Source organism: Phalacrocorax aristotelis, chromosome 6 (genome assembly GCF_949628215.1).
Source record: "Phalacrocorax aristotelis chromosome 6, bGulAri2.1, whole genome shotgun sequence".
Taxonomy (NCBI): Eukaryota; Metazoa; Chordata; class Aves; order Suliformes; family Phalacrocoracidae; genus Phalacrocorax; species Phalacrocorax aristotelis.
In genome coordinates, this window is record NC_134281.1 from 31,058,199 (window position 1) to 31,082,464 (window position 24,266).

The window sequence follows — 24,266 nt, forward strand, 5'->3', positions numbered from 1 at the left end:
TCAGGGCTCCTTACACCATTCCCTGGGAAGGGAAGAAGGGTGGAAGTTCATAATAATCCTCTATTAAAAAGCCCATGCAGCTACATAGCACAACTGCAGGTGTGCTTTGCAACTGGAGAGGCACCAGCTTTGAGGAGTCCCATTAGTATTTGTCAGAATGGTTGCTCTACTCACCACAGGCGATGTAGTCTCCGTTGGATGCAAGCCCTACAAAATTCTTCTCATTGATGTGACCCTTGAAGGAGCGCAAGCAGTGAGGCTTCCCTACATTCCACAGCTTCAGCTGACTGTCTGTTGACCTGAAAACAATACCTAAAGTTACCCTGCTGCCACATGGCAGGTACCCCTCGCTTGCAACCTTGCTCCTTAACACCCTACTTGCAATGTAAATGTAGGAAGCCTTAGTGCACTCCAGATTTATCCCACTTTCAATCATGTGCAACTCAGCTTGAGTTTGAAAGGTATCAGGTTATTTTAGAAGCCTGTCAAAACACATTACACATTTGAATAAAAGACTTCCCCCAAGTATTACTCTTCCTTTCTCCTATCAAATACAGAGTCCTCCACTGAACCGTGCGCAGCTTTTGGGCCATCGCTTCCTCCTCCAGATCCTTGCAGATCCAGGACACACTGAGTATTTTCTTTTTTTTTCAACTTCTACAGTATGGACAAAATCTGTTCCCTTCTCCATGCTGACTGCAACTCTCATTCATGCCTTTACTGAACTCATGTAGGATGCAGCCTCCTCCCTCTCCAGCTGCCCTGAAAGCATGTTCTCCTTCTCCTGCCCAATACCAAGCAGCATATGAAAACTTATGGGGCTCAGAGTTGCTATTAGCATTAAATTGATATGATTTTTTTCATGTGTAATGGAGACTGCATAGATATACATCTCCAACTTCTGCTTTTTTCACCTTGGCAGCAAAGCTAAATATTACTATTAAAAATACACAAACTCTGTTGGGATGAAATAAAAATAGATGTTTTCCATTGTTCCCCCAGATACAAACATACCTGACTTCAAAATGTTTTTCTATTTACTGTGAGCAAACATTTTCCCTTCAGCAAAAGAAAGGAGGTGGATGTAGTCTGCCCTGCCTGGCAGAGCTCAACTGAAATAGGAAGATGCCAGGTGTCTGGGAGATACAGGATTAATTTCCTCCCCCAGACCTGAGGAGACACAAGGCCCTCTTCACTTGCCAGGCATTATTCTCTAGCAATTGCCAGGCTCTGATATTCTGTCACTCACTGACTTACAGCAATACACTCCACAGTAGGTAAAGAAACACTGATGTGGCGAGACCAGAGCCCCGTGAAGCCTCCCTTGAGAAAATGGGTAGTGCTGTTCTGATCTTAGATTTGGATGAGATTGGGAGCAGAACCTGTCAGCCTCCTGGGAGGGAGGAAAGGGAGGCAGGTAACGCTTGCCTTTTACAAGTCACATCACCCAACCTTGCTGCCTTCTGAATATTAGGAGCTGAAGGGAAAAAAATGCCACCCAATATCCATCAAATATTACCAAAGATGTAACAAGTTAGCCCAGCACCAATGTCACATTTACCTAAAAATATAGCACAAAAGAGTAGAGATGCACCTCTTACTATACTGTAAAAACCTTATCTGAGCCTTCAATGACAGCTGGGATGACAAAGGAGTGATAAGGGAGCTGCAGCAAGATTTGTTAGTCATTTGTCAGATCAGAATGGAGGTATAAACTTTATCTGTAATACTGTGAATTAAGCAGCAGTGCTTTCCTCATCCCAGATCTTGACCAAGGAGGGCCCTAAAACAGAGTATTCAGCTTCTCTGCCTGATGCTTGTTCTACATCCATCCCTGCTCTGTGCTGCTGCTCACTCTCCCTTCCTTCCTATCACAGTAGCAGCATAGATCATAGAAAGGGCAAAAGGTATATACTAATGCTTTTTTGCCCCACAAGTACAAGGAGGTACCTTCTGCGCTATTAGGGCAGCCGTATTGTTAAAAAGCTGATTTTAAAAGCTTCAGAGTTGCCTAGAAGCTAAAAACTTTTCTGAAGGCAGGGTAAAGCAGCAAAAGACTCCCCGGTCTACAAGCTGTCAGACACCTGTGACAGCTTCTGCTATTAGTTAACCCACCAAGACAACCTCATACATATAGGCATTTAACCTTTATATTTTAGTAGCGTACATTCTAGATCTCTTCATTACAATAAAAACACTTAAAGTCTATTACTAATGGAATGCTTTTACTGTTAACAAATTCCCATCAAGCTCTAGCCATGTTTGCATTGCTTAGGATAAGCATGCTGTAAAAGAAGAAAATTATCTGCCACTGGACCGTGAGGAGAGGAAAAGGCCATTGATTCTGCTGATGTTACACTGCTTTTCTGGTTTCATACCCTCTCCAAAAAAATATCATGGATGCACTGCTCTGTTAAATCTGTCTCTCTGTAAATCAGCACTGCAATCAATGTGTTGTGCTAAATACCAGGCAGTTCTGAACACCCTTGAGGTCAAAACCTAACTCTACAAGGCAAAGTAAATCAATGCAATCTATAAAACAGCTTTAGCTAGAAATCTAGAGAATCTGAATACACAGATAATTTTTTCTTAAAAGAAATCAGTGCTTGATTTTTGGGAATCACTACTGCTGTCTCCTCTCCTCAATTTGCAAAAAAGACAGACATGAAAAATAACCTACTCTCTCACATGTCTTTGTTCACACAGAAAAAGTTTTGTGAACCCTCCAGCTAGTCCCCTCACCCTGTTGTTGCTTGTCCAAGTCTGACAGCTCTATTGATATTCTGCCCAGGATTGTGGAATAAGCTTTCTCAGACAGTCAGTTCAAGCAGGACAGGGCCAATCTGTTGTGAAGCATCCCACGGATGATGCCCCACTCAATCATGCCTGTAAAACATTTCCAGCCTCCTCCTGCTTCTATTAAATACTTTCCTTTTACCCAGATTTGGTTCAAAGCATTAAATTTCATTTTCTCTGTGTTCTAGGTGTGAAGTTGCAACCTTACAGGTTTATAATGTATTAAGAAGAAAGGAACTGATTAAATAGAAACAGTAACAGAAGCCATCAGAGAATCTTCCACCACACAGCTCAGCTAAGAGTAACTTCACCTGCAGCCTGAATACACCTTAAAATGCTCCGCTTTGGCTCCAGGCTTCTAGAGCAAACTGAAAACACGGGACAGAGCCAAGCTAGATAATCATTGGCAGCAGATAATCACAAGGCAGCAAGCATACTTTCTGGGACTAGATCTGTTCCTGTGATCCATCCCTGCAGCCCTCAGATGTTACACATGAGCATGCTGAGATCAAAGATCCCCCTGGAACCCCCAAGGTTTCTTGTATATTCCCACTTTTTAAGAGGGCCTCACGTCTAGTTTATTGAAGAGGCTTCTAGACAGTCATTCAAACCTTTCACTATGTGATCTGACAGACACGCTCATTCCCACGTGACTAAAAACCTACCCAGAACCGAGGCAGACACATCTGGCTTTGGGGCAGACACATCTGGCCACGTAACTGAACATAAGGTGTAGAGTATTATCCTTCAGGGACTCCATAGCAGACCTTATCGTCTACCCTGGCTGAAAAGCTGCATGCCATTAGCTCTACAAAACACAACTTCTCCTTGTCTACTTTCTAACCCAAGTATAATCCTAAAAACCGCCTTCACAGAGCAGATTAATAAAGTATCAGAGAACAGATCAGTCAGTCCTATACAAGTTGCTTTCAGGCTGTGGCTAAACCTCCTCTTCAGACAGAGTACTGTTTGATCACTTCCGTCACTCATCAGCTGTGTTTTACTGCAGACTACTATCCTCAGGGCTCTGCCAGAAGCCTTCTCCACAGCAGAGCTCTGGTCAGGAGCATCCTCACCACACACGACACTTTGTAAAAGGAGAGTCCACCTGCAGCTTTCCAAAGCCAGGGTTTGTACTCAGGAGCTGCATCTAGTTGTCTTTGTATTCCTTTTGAGCATCTTGGCTCCACAAGACAGAGCAAAACCAAGTGACACTAGGAAAGAATTTCTATTTTTGTCTTAGAAAAAAAGCAACAATCTGCTTCCCAAAAGCACAGCAGCTAGTGAGCGCACCCACCCACGCAGGTGAACTTGCATGACGGCCCTGAAGAGCACCGGAAAGCAAAGTTTTTAGCCTACATAAAAGGCAATACTTACGCAGACACGATTTCTTCCCCGCTCACAAATTTTGCGTAGGAGACTGCCTTGCGATGCCCTTTGAACACCATGATTGGCTGTTTAGTGTTGCGAAGATCGTAGTAGTGAACACAGTGATCTGGAGATGAGAAAGAAGAGGTGCAAAATTTAATCAGGTGGGAACTATACATTGGACCTCTAATAGTCAGTTCACAAAAGTCCTGCCTGCAACTTCAACATCTCACTTAAAAGCCTCATCTAGGATAAACAGTCTGCACTATAGCAAAGGAGTATTTAAGCAGCCTTCTTAAAAAAAGCCCCAAAATCTAGTCTGTAAAGGTCCAAGCAGCCTTTCAAAGGGTCAGCGAGGGGAAAATGTATCCTCCTGCAAACTCCATTTGGCCCATGTGCAAGCCAGCAACTACAAGGACTCTCGCCTCTCCTGCCTGCCTTCTTGGCTCCCTGCCCAGCCACTCTAATTACCATTTCCAATTTCCTGCATCCCTTTCTCCTTCCTCAATCTGTCCCTTCCTGAAAACTGTTGAAGAACCCTGGGCTGAAAATTCAGCCTGTTTGCTACTTAAATGGGATTGTGGAAAACTGAGATTAAATTTCTCATGGTTACCCTAAATGGGTAACCTCCCTACTTCCGTTTTTTGCTTCTCTCCTTTGATTTTATTACCAAGAGATTAGTAGCATTTCTGCTAATGAGAGAACAGACTAGATTCCAGTTCTTCTTAAGACTTAATTCACAGATGTGCAGCAGTGCCACAACCACATAAGAAGGATCACAACAGAATTAACGATACGTGTTATTTTCTGCACAACTAAGTGTCAATTCCCAAGAAAATAGAAAAATATTTTTGTATTTGCACAGCGTTTCAAAGCAGGGCTCAGTCCTACAAACAACACCCAGCTGTCTCAAAATCCCATGTGGTTTGAGAGATAACTGGATTTACATCGATCAGGCTACAAGCAACCACCATCACACTGGCAAGGGGAGCTTCTCCCCCATATGAACAGGCTAATTGGTGGCCATGGCAGGACAGGGGTGCTGTGTCAGAAACACTTTCAGTAAAAAGAAGCAAGCAGGCAAGTTGCCTTCCTCTCTAACTGCTTCCAGCATCTTGCTGTCTCCTTAATATGAATGGTTCAGAGACTTCTCCAGTAAGAGGATTCTTTCTCCCTCCTCGCTGTGTAAAAGTGGACATTCCAAGCAGCCACTGCAAGTTTTCTCCACCACTTACACTGAGCTGTCGAATTACCCCATTGTGTTGAAACCCAGCAGCTATTACATCTGTTACCGCTAGCACTGAAACGCTGGGAAGTGCTGCACCCCGAAGCGCTGTACCCCGAAGCACTCTTTCAAATGCTCCTGTTTCTTCTACCTCCAAAACATTAACCCTCCGAACAGCCAACATTATTGACCAAAATCCCAGAGTGCTGCTACCATTTGGGGATTTTAATTAGCTCTAGAACAAGATGGTGCTGTGAGAGGCTCATTCAATAAAGAGGTTGATTTTCAAAACGACTTGGAATTAAGCATTAACGCTCCTTTATCAAGATCTGGGCATCCTGGTCCCTTCCAACTCTCTGAAAATTTGAGCCAGAAAACTCCATATTTTCTCATCTGTCCAGTGTACCTGCTGTAGGAGCTATGAAACAGTTAACTGGCAATTGATATTTTAACAAGCAGAATGATTCTAGCAGGACTTTCTATTAGGAAACAGTTAGTGGATAAGCCTTTCAAGCCTATTTTTGCTCACAGTTTCAACCTCCTCTCCAGCTGGCCCATCATTAGGATACCTTTTGAGCACTATATTTCATCCTTCAGAGGGTGGCAGGGAAAGGGGTACCTGCAGATGGCTGTGTGTGAGCAGCTGGAGCAACGCAGACAGGAAAGAGGTAGAGCAGGAAAGACAAGTCCATTTGCAGGGCAGAGACGCAAAGTTGCATTCACCTTCTACATATCGCAATAAACAGCTCAAAGCCTGCCGGCATCTCGCCCCAGCACTGCATGTGCCTCTCCGCATCGGCAGGGCAATCAATCACTGTCTGCTGTGATCACAAGTCTGAGGGAATGGGCAAGGCCTGTAGGTTCTAAAATTAGCCACTTAATTATTAATTGATTATTTCAGCAGCCAAAATGTTGGCGCCCAATTGAAGTTTTTTTAAATTCAATTGAAGCAGCTATTTTAAAGTAGATATATGAAGACAAATGCTCACTGCATTCATTAGAATCAGAACAGGTGGTCATGTTTTACAATTAAAAAGATACTTGCTCTTGTAGGCCATATGGACTTTCTGAAAACATGATAAAAATGCCATCTGCTGAGGAAGCAGAGAGCCCAAAAATGAAGCTAAATGAGAAGAATACAACTCCCAGGTACCCCGGCAGCAGCCCTGCCTGGTGGAATTTGATGAGCTGAAATTGTCCATGATTGGCAACATCCTGGGCATGCCAGCAGGTCCAAGGTGAGGTGCTCTAGAAAGCTCAAAAAATAAATTAATCCTAAAGGCCAGCTGAAGATAAGGAAAACAGAGTGGGCACTGAGGGGAATCAAACACTTTCCGAACTCTGTAAGAGCCTGTAAGCTCAGCTGGTGTCCCACGGCTGGGTCCTGCCCTTGGCATCCCTGGAAGGCCACGGAGCATACTCCACCGCTAACCAGCAACACACAGGGGTATTTGCTTCTTGTTTTGTTCCTCAAACGTGAGCATTAAAATAATCATTTGGCAATTTTTTTTTTTCAGATCTGCAGTTTCCACCCTGACCAGAAAACTCACTTAGAACAATTTCAACTTGGAAGTGACATTTCCACAGCTAAAACCCTCACGCCTAACACTTTGGCAGCAACAGCTCACTGCTTTACTTTTTCTTCTGCATTCAGGCTTAATTGAAATATATATGAGATAATGGGAAAGAACATATATATACACACACCATAACAAATTAAACACTCTGAAGCAATTCTTGTCTAGTTCAATGTCACTGCAGAAGCCGAGCATGACAGAATTCTGCTGCTGTGCTTTCTGAATGCAAATGTTTGCTGGCAGGCCATATTTTTTTTTTTTAAAGTGATCTCAGAAGGCAAAAAGGGCAGCTAAGCTCTGCCACTGCTGCTTAGAGGTCTCCAACCACAAGTCTAAGTTTTTAAATAGTGCTTTTCTAGAATGCTCAGGAACTGCTTACTTCCCTTAAGATGCTGCCGCTTTCACCTTTAAGCCGTTTAGTGACAACTAATCAAGAATTCAGACTTTTCCTAACTTCCAAAAGATCTCACCACCTCATCAGTAAATATAACCTGTATCAGCAAAGGATAGCATCCCTTGTTGCTTGGCAGCTCAAACTCACAACACTCCAGCTGGCAGGAGCAAGGCGAACGGGAAGGACAGTTTTGTGATGTACAGTGTAAAGTGATCAATACCTTCTCAATCTCAGTCCTTGGACTCAGCTTGGTTGAAGGGATAGGGACACAGAGATGAACTGATGATATGGTTACATGATCAGTTCCTGATTAGGACATCAGGTAAAAAACTTCTAAAAAAAAAAAGGAGAGCTGAGAATTGTTAATGGAACCAGCAGCATCTTAGGTAACTTCAGAGCTCTTCAGAAAGATGAAATTGCTCTTGGATTTTATTTTTAAAATGCAAAGACTATTTTTGCAAAAATGATTTTCCTTACACTTTGATTTGCTAATAACATTTAGAAAACAGCTGCTACCAGCAGGCTTTAGGCTCATATCACCTCTTGCAAAGCTCTTAAGTGTACTGAGGAGTAGCAACCCCAGAAAGAGTAGACAAGGGTTAGGAAAGAGCATCATACAGCAGCAGTTTGTTTCACTGAGTACCAGTACCTCCAGGGTACCAACACACACAACTGAAAAAGCAGAGTGATTTCACTCTCCAGGTACCCAGCAACATCCACATCTCACGGCATGCACTTCACACTCATCTGCACCACAAACATTAACCAGTCTACTGCACAAGCTAACTCGCAGACCCCACAAGGCTTTTTTCCCCTGGCCACTTGAAGGGATATCAAGGCAAAGACAGCAATAGAAAAATTTACCTGCAATGCAACAGTTTTATATTCAATAGATGTCATGACTAGGGAGCCCCAAGAGCCACATACAAAGGTTCTGTAGCTCTCCTCTAGAAAACTGAATTGCTAGAGAATCAATGACATTTTTTCTTGTTTCAATCATTTAGAAATGCATATTTCTCAACTGTTCAATATTTAGATTATTGATCCATTCAAAAAATAAGTAATTTACATTACTCAGGTTTTTCAGTGCTTATAGACTTGTGAATGTAAGTGGCGCTTGCTACTATGTATCAGATGAATGTTACAGCCAAGGAGATGCCTATACTCAAAACCCAAGTTGTAGGGAGGGGAGCCAGATGTTAGGTGGTGGGTTAGAAGTCTTCTGTTATCAAAGCACATTTTGGACTTTTTTTTTTTTCTTAATAAAAGAGATCTTCAATACCAAACTCAGAGGTCAAATTAACTTCCTATATTAATGCTTTGGCTATAGCCAAACAGAAGCACAGGCTAGAGCTTAGCTTCTAATGTGTTTCTCTTGTGCATCTTTGGCTATGATGATCTGATTTGTTGCATCTAATTACACATGTCCTCAGCTTATGATTCCCTCAGCTTTGTCTGTTTTCCTCCATATGAATTTCAAGCTTGCATCAAGGTTGCCTGTTTTCACTAGTGGAACTCTGTATATCACTAGTAAGAATAAGAAACATTTATAGTCTGAGGGGTGTATTTAAATGACTTGTTAAACAGGATTTAAACTGAATCAGAGCAAATTTGGAGCAAGATATCTGTGCTTGCCTCCAATTACACTATCCTGAAGAAACCAAAAGAGCAACAAAAAAAAGGGCACAAAAAAGCCCACAAAATATCTTTAGTCAGAAAGATGAGGGGCATGATTTTGTGGAGTTTGATTCTGTTTCTACTTTCACTGGTTAAAAAATGATTTCAGAGATCCTAAAGGAAGTCCCTGCTACTCAATACATATTGAAGGGGTTAGATGAAATCCAATTATCTATATTAAAACATCTACCTATAAAAATTGACCTTTCCTTTCACTTGTTTCTACTCTGTATATCAAGCATTAAGCAAGGCTACTCATCACACAGAGTGGTCAGAACGAAGCCTTCAAAGCTACCTGGAATTGTATCTAGGCAACTTATTTAACAGGAGAATATAATCATATCCTTATGCCCTCAAGTGTCCAGAGCCCAGTGGTTCAAACCAAAGTTTGTGTTCAAGGTCTCTGGGTGAAAGGAGAGACTACATGTTGTCATTCCCTTAAGTGGCACGCCATGAAGGAGAGGGCAAGCCACCTTAATGAATTTTTGTTGAACACAGATAAAGCAGCAGTAGAACAACAGAACAGTAACATCAAGATGGGTTAACTAAATGTCTCTTTCAGCCAGGCTTGGTGTGACTTCTTGCTTTAAAAAGAAAGCTTGAATCCTCAGAGGTAAAGCCTTTGGCTATACTAAAAATGGAAACAGAATCAGGAGGCTCACATACAACCTCAGTTTTCACTGTTAAAAACTTTTCTTCTTCTGTTACTGAGAAGAAAGAGGAAGGAGATAAAAATGGACAACATCCCGATTTAAAAACAAACTCCAATCAACAGTAGTACACTGTACTACAGTGTGCTGTATTGCAGTACACTGAAAATGACTTGGCACATTAGATGCCTCAGTCCTTACAGAAACCTGAACAGGGGCCAGGTAAACAAATGCTGCTCTTTCTCAGAAATATGAGAAGAGACAGACAGCTGGTATCAGAATCCAAACCTTGAAGATTAAATGCTTTAATATAGGTTTTCTCTCAAATTAAAGGAAATCTACAAAAGTCTTAACACTTCCTTGACCTCAAAGCCATCTAACAAGACGCATACTAAGAGACTAACTAAAAAGCTACTAATGAGGAAGTGGAACCTCTCTAGTTGATCTTCTATGTACCTCCACACCAGGAAACAGAGCCTCCCCACAAAGGCATTATGTCCGGGATTCAGCTGGGATAGAGTTAGTTTTCTTCCTAGTAGCTGGTATAGCGCTATGTTTTGGGTTTAGGATGAGAATAATGTTGATACCACACTGATGTTTTAGTTGCTGCTGACCTGTGCTTACACTAGTGAAGGACTTTTCCAGCTTCCCATGCTCTGCCAGGTGCACAAGAAACTTGGAGGGGACACAGCCAAGACAGCTGATCCAAACTGGCCAAAGGGATATCCCACACCATATGGTGCCATGCTCAGTACGTAAGCTGGGGGGAGCTGGCAGGGGACAGTGATCACTGCTCAGGCAGGCTGGGCAGTGAGCAGTTGCATCACTTATTTTTCCTGGGTTTTATTTCTCTCTCGTTTTCCTTTTCATTACAATTTATTATTATTAGATTTCAATTATTACTTTTGATCTTTGGATTCTCGCCCCCATCCCGCTGGGTGCAGGGATGGTGAGGGAACAGCTGTGTGGTTCTTGGTTGCCAACTGGGCTAAACCACAACAGCACTGATATCAATGGCTGGTCAAAAGACCGCTCAGGATTTCGTAATGAGGAAGCCCAAACTGAAACTTAATCCTACGCAGAGTGCAGTTTCTGTTTGAAATCCATTTTTGCCCAAGAGCCCTGAAAGCTGTACAATAACATAGATTGGAAGTCCAGCCAGTCCAACTTCCCACACAAAGGAGGGACTAGTGCAAAGCTGGATTCAACTTCCAAGTCAAATAATCGTGTTCAAGGGTCCTACTCAGTCAAGCTCTGAGCGTCTCCAAAGACAGAGATTCTGTAAACCACTCCCTCACTCAGCTGCCTTGAAAAGTACACTGATGTCAAAGAATTAGTGAGATTTTTTTTTTTAACCCAAATTTGCTTAAGCTATTTGCTATTGACATAGAGGAAAGGCATTAGCCCACCTCTCAACATTACAGCATTAATGTTTAGGCTATGCTTTGCTGCACAAGTTTCTGGCTTCTCAGACCTTCCAGGTTTTGTCTACTTACTCCCACATGATGGGGGTGGCATGAGGCATTGCCACACTACCTTAGTTTCTAATTTTTTTTTCTTACTAGCTAAAAAAAGAAAATTGAGAACTGCTGAACTTTAACTGTTTCTAAGCCTGTACTATCAAACAACAGCACTCAGAGACTTTCATGTGACTGAGGTAACTTTGTTCAGAAAGTTTAGGGTGGAGATTTAATCTCCGCTACAGCAGAGGGACAGACTGGAGTTCGAACATCCATATGTGGGTCCTGCTCCAGAGAGAAGACTGAGGACGTAGCACAGAAACACTCCATCTTTTGTTGAGCTGAATTTTACTTCCAGACAGGTGAACCTTCATTCAGGGACCACAAAAACCAGCTATTTTTAATCCTGGGTCTCTTCCAGGGCAGAAGAGAGTGTATGGAGGGAAAAAAAGGGGGTCTTTGTTTTAACAATAGAAACGCAGGGTGGCATTTGGGCATTCGACAAAGAATGGTGAGGAAGCCTCCCAGCCAGTGAAACACTATAAAGATATTTATTTCACTTGACAGAGTAATACCGGGATGGGATATGATCAGCACAGGCTTTGGCCTATCACAACCATTTTGGGGAGAGAAGACAATGTGACAGGTTCCGCTACATAAAGGAAATAAGTGCTCTGGGAAAAGAGAAAAGGCGACAACACATCAGTGACAGGAAACAAAGTGGAGTTGAATTCAAGTGAACAAAGCGCTGCACCAAAAATTAACACAAGAATTTTCTGAAGAAGAAATTAAATATCAACAGCAGTGAGTTGACATCAGTGCCCTCTTTACAAACCATTTCCCTTACTGTAAGGAAGGGGATTAAAAGGGGGTTTGATACAGCCTGAAGCAAAGGACCTTTGACAGACAAAACTATCTGGAGCATTTTGCTGAAGAATGCAGTGTGCTGTTTTCCACTTACAGCCTGACAAATCACATGAGGAGGAGAGAGCAGAAATAAATCCATTTCACCCCAACGTCTCCCTGTAGAACATTGCAGCACAGGCAAAGCTAAGTGGTATTTTTTTCCTGTATATACCTTCCCTTCAAAAAAGAAAAACAAAACCCAACTAGAACAAAACAAAAACCACCCAAACAAAAACCACAAAAAACAACCCCACAACAACAAAAAAATCCCCAATAAAACACAAAAATTTGATCCCAACAGCCATTGTGCAAGCACATTAAAATATTTGCTGGATATGGCTTTGTATTCACTATTTTCTGTTCCAGCAGAAATTGCAAGTACTTTGTTTCTATAACTAAGACAAAATTACCCATTTGATGCATTTTCTTTTTCCTCCTCGTTATCTGGAGTTCCCTTTGCCGTCAAGGAACAGTTTTTCTCTGAATAACCATTTTCTGTTGCCCTGGGGGAATCTCAGCAATCTCTTCTAGAAGCAATGCTCTGGTCCACAGCAGCAAGCTGGAACAATGCCCTTATTTTGTATTTCATGTGTGTTCCTGAGATGATTTAGGATGCAGTACTTCATTCATGTTTGCTATCAGAGTTCTGTCTAGAAAAGTGGTCTCACACACACCATTGTACTAGACTCCCAGGGAGCTCCTGCACACCCTGTCTTCACAGGTGTCAAAAATTCAACGGCCACCCAAAGAGCAACTGAGCTTTGGAAAAGCATTCCATAGATATTTTCCTTGCAGGTCAAAGGCTCCGCTGTGTGCTCTTTCCTTACAGCATGCTCTGAAAACTATACAAGATTAAGCAAGGTCTGTATTATTTATTTTGCTGGTGGCAAAATCTTTAAAAAAAAAACAAACCACAACTTTTAAGTGAGGAAGCCACGGACCCTGTGACATTAGTGAGGAGATGAAAGCAAGTTTCTAAAGCAGATGAAGGCACATGAATATTTGGGGATGACAATTCAATCTCATTTTCCTACACTGCAATACAGATGATAGGCAACAGCCTTCAAAAATCCTATTTAGGGAATCCAATACAAATCCAGCCTCCAAAAAAATCATGTTTAGGGAGTCCAACACAAATCTAGCCCAGGTTTTCATTTAAACAAAGGAAGAGCATAGCTTTGAGAAGGAAAATGCCTGACAGTGTTCCATTTGGCAGACAATGACAAAGGAAGCAACATGAGAACGGTCCGCTCTGTGAAAACTGAATTAAAGAGAGATGAGGTTAGATTAAACACATCCGGTAGCCTCAGTTTAATCTCTGGCAAAACTAACAGCACAATAAGCACTTACTACCTTTCCTTCTACCAAGGAAAGGTTCAGGGATGTGACAGCATAGGGTTTCACGTTAGTACTTGAAATATTTTGACAGAGCTCTGCAGCAAAGACTATACACTGCTTCAGCCAGTGATTTTAACCTCTTACTAACACCAAATGTACTTTTTTTAAAAAAAAGAACATCAACACTAGCATTTCACTAAAGATCTATATCTCCCTCTGCTGAAGAGATGAAGGGAACAGCAGCCTTGATGGGAACCGCCAACTGGGTTTTTAACCTTTGTATTCGACAGATTCCCTGTGGCTTGAAGTTACAGATGACATTTGCCAGGTTATGGATAATGTTCTTTACACACTAGGGACATTTTTTTACTGACTTGTCTAAAGCTTTTGACATCGCAGCCCATAAAACCTCCACCCTAAATAACTTGTCTCGTATTAAGGAGAGAAGGAGGAGACATAAAACATTAGAGATCTTAATCAGTTGAGAAAAGGGCTCTGATGGGAGAGGGAAGCAAAACAGATTTCTCTAGAACTCGTTTGAAACTTTGACCTTTCTGGTTTTAAAAGAGCTACAGAGATTTCTCACAGGAATAAGAGATGGCTGTTTTTTGTGCAAAGATTGCCTTCTATCAGACTGTTGGAGAAACAAAATATTCAGTACACATAAGGAAGATTTACAAATGTTACAAAACCAGTGAAGACAACAGCAGTAACAACCTGCAGCTTTTGGAAGAATACATTTTTTATGTCTGAAAGAGAGAAAAAAAGAATTAAGTACTGTTCAGGCTCTTCAACTCTTTTCCTTGACTATGTGACATGGACAACTCTATATGCAGTAGTGCATGTAGGCCAATGTCCAACATGAGATTTAAGACACCTAGAACACAAAGAATGGTCACTTTATAATAAAAGGTGCTTCAACCCATGCTAAGTGGATTACGTTTCTGAAGATCTGAAACTTCTTACATGACCACTTACCCCGAGTCTTATTTGTACAACGACCGTTGGATACACCTTCCAAAGCCAAAAGTACTACATTGTGATAAGTATCTTGAATGAGGAGAGATCTGTTCAGCAAACACACGGTATCTGTTCTTACTGAAAACCCATGTCAGCTGTGGTTCTTGAATGACTCAAAGTTGTGCCTATCATGGGGCTGTGATGAAGGGAAAGGGCAACACAGTCAGACTGCCAGGGACCACGGGCTCTAAGAGGTCAAGATCATGTAGATAAGGGCTTAAGACATTAAGAGAGAGAGATATGAAGAGGAACATCCTCCCTAAGATTTTAGGAGGGCATTTATGAAGCCACAGCTTTAAGTTTTTTGTCATATCAGCAAGTATCATTCAAAAAGAACCAAACAGGCTTCAGAGCAGTTAAACAATCTAAGGAAAGCACAGGCTGCTGCCGTATACATTCAAACATGCAGCTGTGGACCTGAGTTTGTCAAATTATCAGTCAACCCTGTTTCTGGTCAAGAACTACATTTTGCTTTGCTAGTCTGAGGAGATACAAGCTTTCTTTTACCAGGTTCTAGAGATGGCGATCTGATTCATCACCTAAACTGCCCTCAAAGCAGACTCCTCTGGAAGAGATGATGGATATTAAATAGATCATCACAATCGCTAATATTCAAGCTTTGATAAAGAATGCTTAAACCAAAACCTCAAAGGTATGGTGGGATTATTCAGACAAGGAAATAAGCAAGGGGAAAATACATGATAACACACAAGTATGCCATGTAGAAGAGAGGCAATGTACAACCTAGCTATGCAATGAAACAAGTGATGTGAAGGGGAGCTAGATTTCCACACACATCTACAGTCTTAGTTTTTTTTTTATCTTCTTAAGATTCATACGGCTAAGAGGGCATCTTTAGATGAATTCCTCTCAACCTAGCCCAAGTGTTCAAAAATTCTCCTCTTAAAAACACATACAATGCTTGGATGCTCAGATACTATTAAAGAAAGCCTGTGACATGAGAGCCCACATTGCATTTGTAGGTAATAGATTTTCCTAGGCAATGTGACAATTCTCACCAGTTTTTATGGAAAAAGTAATGTATGTCATAAAAGTCTAAATGTGCACAGTACCCAAATAAAAGGCTGGAACAGTTAATCTACGCAGCAGTCTGAAGAGAAGATAACATAGGAAGCCATTACAGACGATATCATTCCAATGAGCAATTCCTTTAAATGAGCTACCAGAAAAACTGCAGCTTTGGAAACTGCTAAGGTTGGAAAGAATTAAACTCTAAGGGATACAGCAACAGCTAGTAGCAAGAGCAATTTGACATCCTGAGGAAAAGATGAATCTTGGAGTTGTCTATTCTGCTCCTGAATTTCAAGGCTAATTTCAATTCTAATTTGAATTTTGTAACATTGACTAAATGACTTCTACACCAGTTGGAAGACAAAATGTTCAGGAAAAGAATATTTAAGTGAACAATTAGCACACTCATTTCTGCTAATGACAGATTTATCCTTTTCTCCAAAGAATCAAATGGAGCTTTTCAAGTTATTTTATTTGTTCACTTGTTACTGAAGTGTGACAACCTCTGGGATAAAGTTTGGAAACTCCCAAGAGGATCTTTATGTTGTTACTCACTAGTCATTGCAAATGCTTTATCCAACACAAAGCAGACTATTTTTTCTGTACAAGTAAAAAAGTTACATAAGCTTTTAAACTCTGAAGCTTATGTGAAATTTACACATACAATATATCCTGCACACCTACAAGTGGTTTGTGTGTCCCTTCATTACTTCCTAGGAAGCAGCTGCAGCAAGGTAGGACAACACTGTGCAGTGCCTTGCTGATCCGGTAGCATCTCTGATGTGCAGATACAGGCAAGTCAGCTTAACTGCCAACATCGTAGGCTTAAGTAACATGGCATAGCCGCAGTTCTCCTGCTTGTCAGTCCTGAGCAGAAGCAGAATGTGATCTACCTACCAGTGCCAAAAAGACTGTCTTCACCAGGACAGCAGAAAGTATGGCTCACTTTCCGTTACATCCCAGCATCCAAGAAAAGAGGTAAGTTTTAAGTTGAACTGTCAAGACTGTATTCTAACCTAAACAGAACCACTAAGCTCACACAGTAAGTACTGCTGGGACAGAAATATGGCCACAACCACACTGGCCAAAAATACAGATTCCTCCAAACGACCCAAACTGATTCAAGTGCTGCAGATGCTTTCAAAGATTACAACAAATGAAACCTTTGCTATGAGTTCTGGAATGAGTTTAAATTATAAGGTGACAAGTGTGCACTTCCAAAGCATGGACCTTGTCCCCTACTTGCCCTGCCAATAGCCTCAGAGATCATGGACTAGCAGAAGATTATTAAATACCTGCAAAAAAAGAAAAGACAGTCTGCAGGTAAAGTCCAATACAAGTAACAGGCAAGCCCTGGACTGTTGCCTATCATACTAATTTCATGAAGGCTGAATTTTGCACACTGCTGTGAACTTTTCCACAGGCTTGAAAGAAATACCTAACCTTTGTCTGTGCCTTTGAATACTGCGTTCAATTCATATGCTAAAGGTAATCTTGTAGCTTAAGCCCAAAGAAGCTGCCTAAACTCCACCCTAAACATGTCATATATTCACAAAATAGATTCTTTCCAAGTCACTGCAGGCTTTCAATAGAACAGAGTACTTACGCATGAGAATCTATTAAGGTAAGACCTTGCTTTCAGCTAGAAAACATTAATTCTCTTCCAAAAAGGCACACTGCCTTCTTGGTCATTAATATCACATCATTCTTCCAAGCTGAGTGACAAGGCAGGCAAGTCACCCAGATCTGAGGCAGCATGAAAGGCTAGCTCTACAGAGAGATATTTGGAAAGGAGAAATCACTGCTCCAGTTACTGCAGCAGAAAAATCAATATTTCACGGGACAAGGATGGTCTTCAAAGTGGTCCTGCTTGGACACCAGATATATTAGCAAAATTGAACGATGCTGATAAAAAGCCACATGTGACCTTGAACTGTAAGTGCATCAGGGCAATGCAGAGATCTTAAGGGGTAGGTAAACAGTTGCAAATGAAAACAAAGCTGTTGACATAGCAACAGGAGTCTTTCAGCATCCTGGAGGCTGTGGATCAGTATTGTTAGTTTTGTAGCTGTTCAGCAATGAAAGAAAGGCAGCAGCTTTCAAAGCCAGAATACGATGCCATTCTGTAATGCTGAAGATGGTACAAGGGAAGATCTTTAAAAAGCACGCAAAACCTGTTGGGAAAGGGCAAAGCTGTCTTTAAAGGAAAAGCACTTCCTTGGGAAGCGTTCTTGTTCAGCATCACCGTACAAGTAGGGAAGGGAATAAGGAGGAGAGGCAGAGCAGGCAAGAAAGGGGAGAAACCTCAGCACTGGGAGGAGACCTCAGGTTCAGTGAGGATTCACCCCTTCGTAGCTAATGCTGGCCTCAATTCAGGCTGCTGAAAGCCTGTCTGGGACTGGCACTGGTGCTCTGTGATCAGGGCATGAGGCGATCCAGAAAAAAGGCAATTCAGTTTTGGCGACATAATTGCCAGTATGTAGGAAGAGATGGAAAAGCAAAACTGGGAATGTTTAGCAGGTAGTATCCCAAAGCAGTTAAGTTTCAAACTCTGAGGCTGTAAGTAGTAAAACCAGCATAAAACAGCACTGCCCCATATTTTCCTTGCCCTGGTCCCTGCTTCTGAACCCACACTGTCAAAAGTTTGTGACAACTCAGTGAAGTGGTTTGGAGACCTGATCAAGGTTAAAACTAACCCAGCAAAACCTTAAGCTCTGACCATGTTGCAGTTGTTCTGTTGCTCTCCTCTGTCCATCTGTACTTATCTGCTGCTTCCACTTATTTTGTGAAGCTCCTGGAGAGCAGGTAGTCTGTCTTGCACTTCTGCAGCCCTGAGGAACCCCCCTCTCATCCTCCAATCCAACCTGCTAGATTACCTCCCTTATGAGGAAAGGCTGAGACACTTGGGTTTGTTCAGCCTGGAGAAGAGAAAAATAAGGGGGGGATCTCATCAATGCTTATAAATATCTAAAGGGTGGATGTCAAGAGGATGGGACTGGACTCTTTTTTCAGTGGTGCCCAATGACAGGACAAGGGGCAATGGGCACAGGTTGGAACAAAGGAAGTTCCACCTCAATGAGAGAAAAAACTTCTTTACTGTGATGGTGACAGAGCAGCAGAACAGGCTGCCCAGAGAGGTTGTGGAGTCATTCATGGAGACATTCAAAACCCACCTGGATGTGTTCCTGTACCCCCTGCTCTAGGTGTACCTGCTCAAGCAGGGGCGCTGGGCAAGATGATCTCCAGAGATCCCTTCCAACCCCTACCATTCTGTGATTTGTGGGCCCTACAGGGGAAGAAAATATAGCATGCAAGAGGATGATGCATCTAGTCTAAGAACTTGGGAATCAAAAGTTTTGATGACATGATCTCTGCATAATATATGTGAAATAAAAGGTCAGTGGTAGCTGCTGACAGTATTACAGCATGCTGGGAATAAAGCATCGCTACTATCAATAGCTATGCTTAGCTCACCAGAGTTAGCAGACAGTCTGATCTCACCCAGACTGCACAACTTGGACATTAAAGCTGCAAACCGCATGCATTTTCAGACTTTTTTTTTTTAAATCAGGGAAATGGCACTGCTAGAAAATATATGGGCTGAGGGCATCAAGTGTATTGCTGAGGCAGAACAATAACAACTTCAGTCATGATTTATATAACTAATTTCAGGATAAAACCCTATCTATTTTTAAAAGGAAGAAAACACCACGAAATTACCTGATTTTGTATTCGGCAGTGATTACAGTTTATACTGCCCAATGTTTCAACTCAGTAAGCATGCAAATAGAATATTTTATTACAGTAACAGACAAAAGAGATCTTTTCTTCTTTATGTGCCCTCTCCACTGCAACAGATTTTATCAGGCTGCAGCCAGACATGCTAGCTTCTCTCTCTACCTGAAGTGCCTGTCTGGTTTTAAGAGAATTATTTCCCAAACCAAATAACCATTCCTTTCTTGTATAGGCTTTATTTCTAGTTTATTGCTCATTTGTTCTGTTTTAAGCTACCAAAACGATATTTTGGTCATCCAAAAGCTTTCAGAGTGAAGAGCCCAGAACAAGAACATATATCATCCATATTAGATGGTAATCCTGGGATTTGCTTCTATAGTGGCATCTAAAGCATGGTTTTCTATGACATCTGAAGCCCACCCAGTACTCTCTACTAAAGGAAAGTGCTCCATACGGAAATTACACAGTCTACCAACACTTTTGACCATGGCTACTTCTAAATCAAAGCATCAAAGTAACTCCTTCCATGATCACTACTCATATTTACCAATAGGTTTACTGAAGCACAGAGGGTTTGACCAAGAAATCCACATAAATCCCAGTTCCAACCCACACCATGCCCTTTTCAGGAGGCATCATTCAAGGCGCTTGCTTCATGTTCTTCTGCTGCCGCCAATGACGGGCAAGGACCTGCAGAGGAATTTGGCACAAGGGGGGGAAGGGATGTTTTCCACCAAAGAGGAGCAATATGGCACAATAACCCCCTTTCCACTGACTGTGCCACAATGATTGCCGCCTGGCCTTGCTTCAAAGTCCATCACCACAGTCCTTAGGTTCATTCTTTTTATTTAGCAATACAGCATGCAAAATGGGTGCAGGTGGAAATGCTTTTTTCAAACCAAGATCTCTGATTCAGAATTACTTACAGAGCCCTGAAGCTGTGGGTACTTGACTGTGGCTACCTACACTGCAGTATAGCTGAGGGACCTAGCTGAGGGTCAAGCTGCCATCACCCTCAGCACTGGACACACAGAAGTGACCCCCACCCCAAAGAGCCCCTGGTTTGAGGGTCAGAGGTCCTAAGCAGATAGATGCACACATGGAGCAAAAGGGCAATGAGAACACTTCAACAGGCTGCTGCATCAGCTCACATAATTCATGTCACATGTTGGTAGACCACTATGGGACTTTTAAGCATCTTCCTTCCTATTTTTCTGTAAAAGGGAGTTGTTCTAAAATTGAAGAAAGTGATAAAAAGCACAAAGGTATCCCTCTGAATATTCTACCCATGCACAATATAGCATCACTGGCAGAGGCGAGCCAACAGTCAAGATTTTACTAACAAATGAGAAGGGATAAGGAAACTGAAGATGAGTAGAAAGGGCCTTAACATAACCATCCTATTTCTGTGAAGATGACAAAGGGAGAACCAGCACAGAGTTAAAGAGATGCTGATCTAGTTGAAGCATCTGATTAGGAAAACCCACTTCAAAGATGCATTTCTAATAGATGAAGGCAAGTGGGCAAGATGCATTTGTCAAGGGCAGAGATAAATGTTTCGTTAAGCAAGGTGTGAAAGAACAAGACCTTATGAAAAGGTGTTTCAGCTGTATGGATGGTTAAGAAAGGCCCTCAAGAGAAAATAAAAACAGGAAATGAAAATTGAAAAAAATAATGATTTCAAAATATTAACACTGAAAAAATTTAGACTTGTAGTCAAAGATCACACTGCTGAAGCAAGGCATGTTGGCTTGCAAGATATTCTGCATACAGAGAAAGGGGGGAACTAAAACATGTATGTTTAGTAACTTAATGGTATATTAAATCAATTTACTTCCTTCTTTTATATCTCAAATATTAAGTACCAATACTTCCCCCCACCAACCATTTCATCAATTGCTTACCTCATCAAGTCTTAAACTGTAAATATATACTTGCACATATATAGCAGTAAGTTCCATCAGATCAACAAATAAGACAGTATATACACAAGCAGCCCTTCTGCCTAAATACTGTACAACATTGTTAGGTATGCAATGATAGAAAGTCTTAGCTCTTCTACCATTGACTAAATCACTGAATAAGTAATTGAAACAATTTTGAAAGCTGAAAATCCTCTGAGCACATGAACAAGCCAAGGCAGAGCTAGGACAGCTTTCTAAAATTGCCCGCTACACTGGTCACTGGATGAGTGTTTAGTGTTTTGCATCACTCATATTTATTCCTGCTAGGGTACAAACAGGAATGGCAAAGTCAGTGCGCCCAATCCACCTTTTTTTTTTTAAAAAAAACCAAACCACTAAAAGGAAACCATCTTTGACTCTTCCTTTATTAATTTTATAGTCCACATGACAAATCACACTGTTTACAAGTTAGATTGCTCTTTTCCATAGACTAAATGAAATTAGTGAATAAGACCAGCTGAAACTGATGGAAGAAAAACCTTTGTCTCCATCCTAACACATGAAACAGGGCTGTTTGTCTATATGGAGTACAAAAGTAGACACTCATTTCTTTCCTCTGATTTTTTTTAAGGAGCTCAGAAATAACATCTTTCAAGACCCCAGTAGTTCTTTTAATTTCATGTGCCATTTTTTCACATGTATTCATGGCTGAAAGATCAATTGGAATTCCTTTGTGGGAAGTCATTCCCATCAGTTCAATTACTCCATGTAATTGTTTCAGCAATCATAGTTAAATACCCATTTTAATTTTTATTTAGAGACTCCATTACCAAGCATCAAGCAGATGTAAACACTTTTAAAACATTATCTTGTCTCCCTCCTACGCCTTCTTCCCTGGTACAAATATCATTTTACCCCTCAGCATTCTCTAAATCATCAAAATGCACATGTAGTCATTTAAAACCTCCATATAACTCCTAGTGCTCACTAATGCTTCTTTCCCATACACACTTGTTGAAGACAAGACCATTGTGGTTTGTTAGATATGAGTGTGGGGACAGACACTCCCATCTGCTTCCATCCCACATGGCCTACAGCTCCAAAAGCCTTCGTAGATTTACCTGTGCCTTACCCCCACTCTGCCTTTCAAGTGGAAAGGAATCCCAGTTACTGATTTATCAGTAAGAATTCTCTTTTGCAGTGCTTTTACGTATCTATTTTAATCAGCAGCTCATCCATTTGGAGCTGGTGCTCTCATCTTTCCCTAGAGCCTTTTACAGATAGCCCCTTTCATTCAAATGCTGCTAGTAGGTATTGTAATTCAATCCTATTCTTGCATGTAATTCACTAAACTTCAGCAAGATGCCTGTCAAACAAGTCAATATTTTACCCTCCAATTTGATTCCATTTTTTGCAGTGTATTGAAATGCAAATTTATTTTTTCCTCCTAGGAGTCAAAGTCTAAGTAGAACTAGTCTGGAAATGGGAACACCTAAACAAAATGGTAGAACAGTGGTTGCAAGAATGATCAATGTATCTCCTGAAGTCCAGAGACAGCAAATGTCATCAGAACATCTAGTTTCACGTGCATTAAAACTCCAAGGAGAAAGAAAATGCCGAGTTAGTTAAACATTTATAGGTGCCTCCGAGTTTCAGTTGCTGCATGCATAGCACGATGGTTTCTTCCCAAAGCAACACCTGCTCTGCTCCCAAATCTTTGTATTATCACCAAGAACTATTTAACCTAAGTGAATAAAAGGCTCATTGTGCCTTCCCTACTGACTACTTAAAAAACCAAACAAACTCAAAAAACATTGAGAGTGATGGTTTGCCCAACCTAGAAAGACACAAGCCCACCTACAGGGACTGTAGTTGCAGCTATGGGAAACACACAGCCACTGTTGTACAGCATGCCTCAGGTAAAACCAGTTAAAACTGCCAGTATTGCTTTGTAGTATTTATAGAGCCATGCTATAAATCAGAAAAAAACTGTCGCCATGTTAACACATTAACTTTGCTATGAGACTCTCAAAGCTGAGCTTTGCCTGGTTGCCTTAGAGATCTCAATAAACACACCAGGCAACTTCCTTTCATGAGCTTTTATCTCTGATAGAAGCACCCAAATTAAAAAGTCAGGATGCAAAATGAAGTTGACACTTGGGTATCATGATGTCTTCTGGGTGACTACACACTTGAGGAGTCTTAAGCAGAGACTTTTTAACTGTAAAGACACCTCAGTCCTGGGCACAGCAGCCAATCTCACATCTTTGGGGGGAATAAGAAACAACGGAAGGGAGAAACAGTATCTCTCTGCCCAAAACCCCTTTTACCTACCTGCACAGCCAAAAGCTAGGTGATACCTAGAAGAGGGGCTGAATTTGACACAACACACATTAGCCTTGGCCTCGATGCTTGCTACTGAGTTGTCCAAGTTGGTAGACCACAGCTTCACTAGAGAAACAGAAAAAGAGAAACGAGTAAATAAAAAACCAGCAACAACAACAACAAAAAAATCCACCTCATCTGAAAGGCATAAAATCTAGTTATTTCATAAATAATAACTGAGGCTTTTCAAAATCTTAAGATGGTAGCAATTATAAAGGGTCAGTTGCTGCTGATTGCTAGTAAGCTTGAGAACATTCTCAAGTGTGAACTGTAAATACCCTGCCCATCTCCAAACACACAGGAGATGCTGAAAGTCCACATCCTACATGGCTGAGATCAGAGCAGGCAACTAACCACATGTTAGAATCTCAGCATTTAAGGCTACTGGACCGCAGATTCGTATAACCAAGAGCAGGAAGGCTTGCATCCTTTTTGTTCCTTGTCCCTTAGCTGGGATGCAAGAACTCCATGCTCCACGGCAGAGTTGCTTTGCACAGATAAATATACCTAATTGTATGCTTGAGCACAGTGACTGAGAACAACTTGTTTTATTCTCAAGAAACTGGTACAGACAGGAAAGAAATCAGTATTCCTGTGATTAGATATTTCATTAGTACAAGGAACTCTACTGTTCTATGAGACTACCATGTGAACATTGATTAACCTTTCTGGTACAGAATGAGCTCTTCCCCCTAGTACTCACTTCAGTGCTTCACAGGACAACCAACAGAAAACACCAGCAGCTTTTCAAAATACCTTCCCCACCTTCTATAAACACTTCAAGTATAATTTAACCTTA

General features: G+C 41.4%; 1 protein-coding gene across 9 annotated transcripts in view; it reads right to left on the minus strand.

Annotated features, from left to right (window-relative positions):
* Positions 1–24,266, minus strand: part of COP1 (COP1 E3 ubiquitin ligase) — a 131,033-nt gene that overhangs the window by 32,691 nt on the left and 74,076 nt on the right. For all 9 annotated transcript variants that reach the window (XM_075096844.1, XM_075096843.1, XM_075096840.1 and 6 more), the window contains 3 exons: positions 23,417–23,533; positions 4,174–4,291; positions 175–299 (listed from right to left, as the gene is read on the minus strand). In XM_075096844.1, the coding sequence (XP_074952945.1) occupies positions 175–299; positions 4,174–4,291; positions 23,417–23,533 (360 nt within the window). The remainder of the gene's footprint in view (positions 1–174; positions 300–4,173; positions 4,292–23,416; positions 23,534–24,266) is intronic.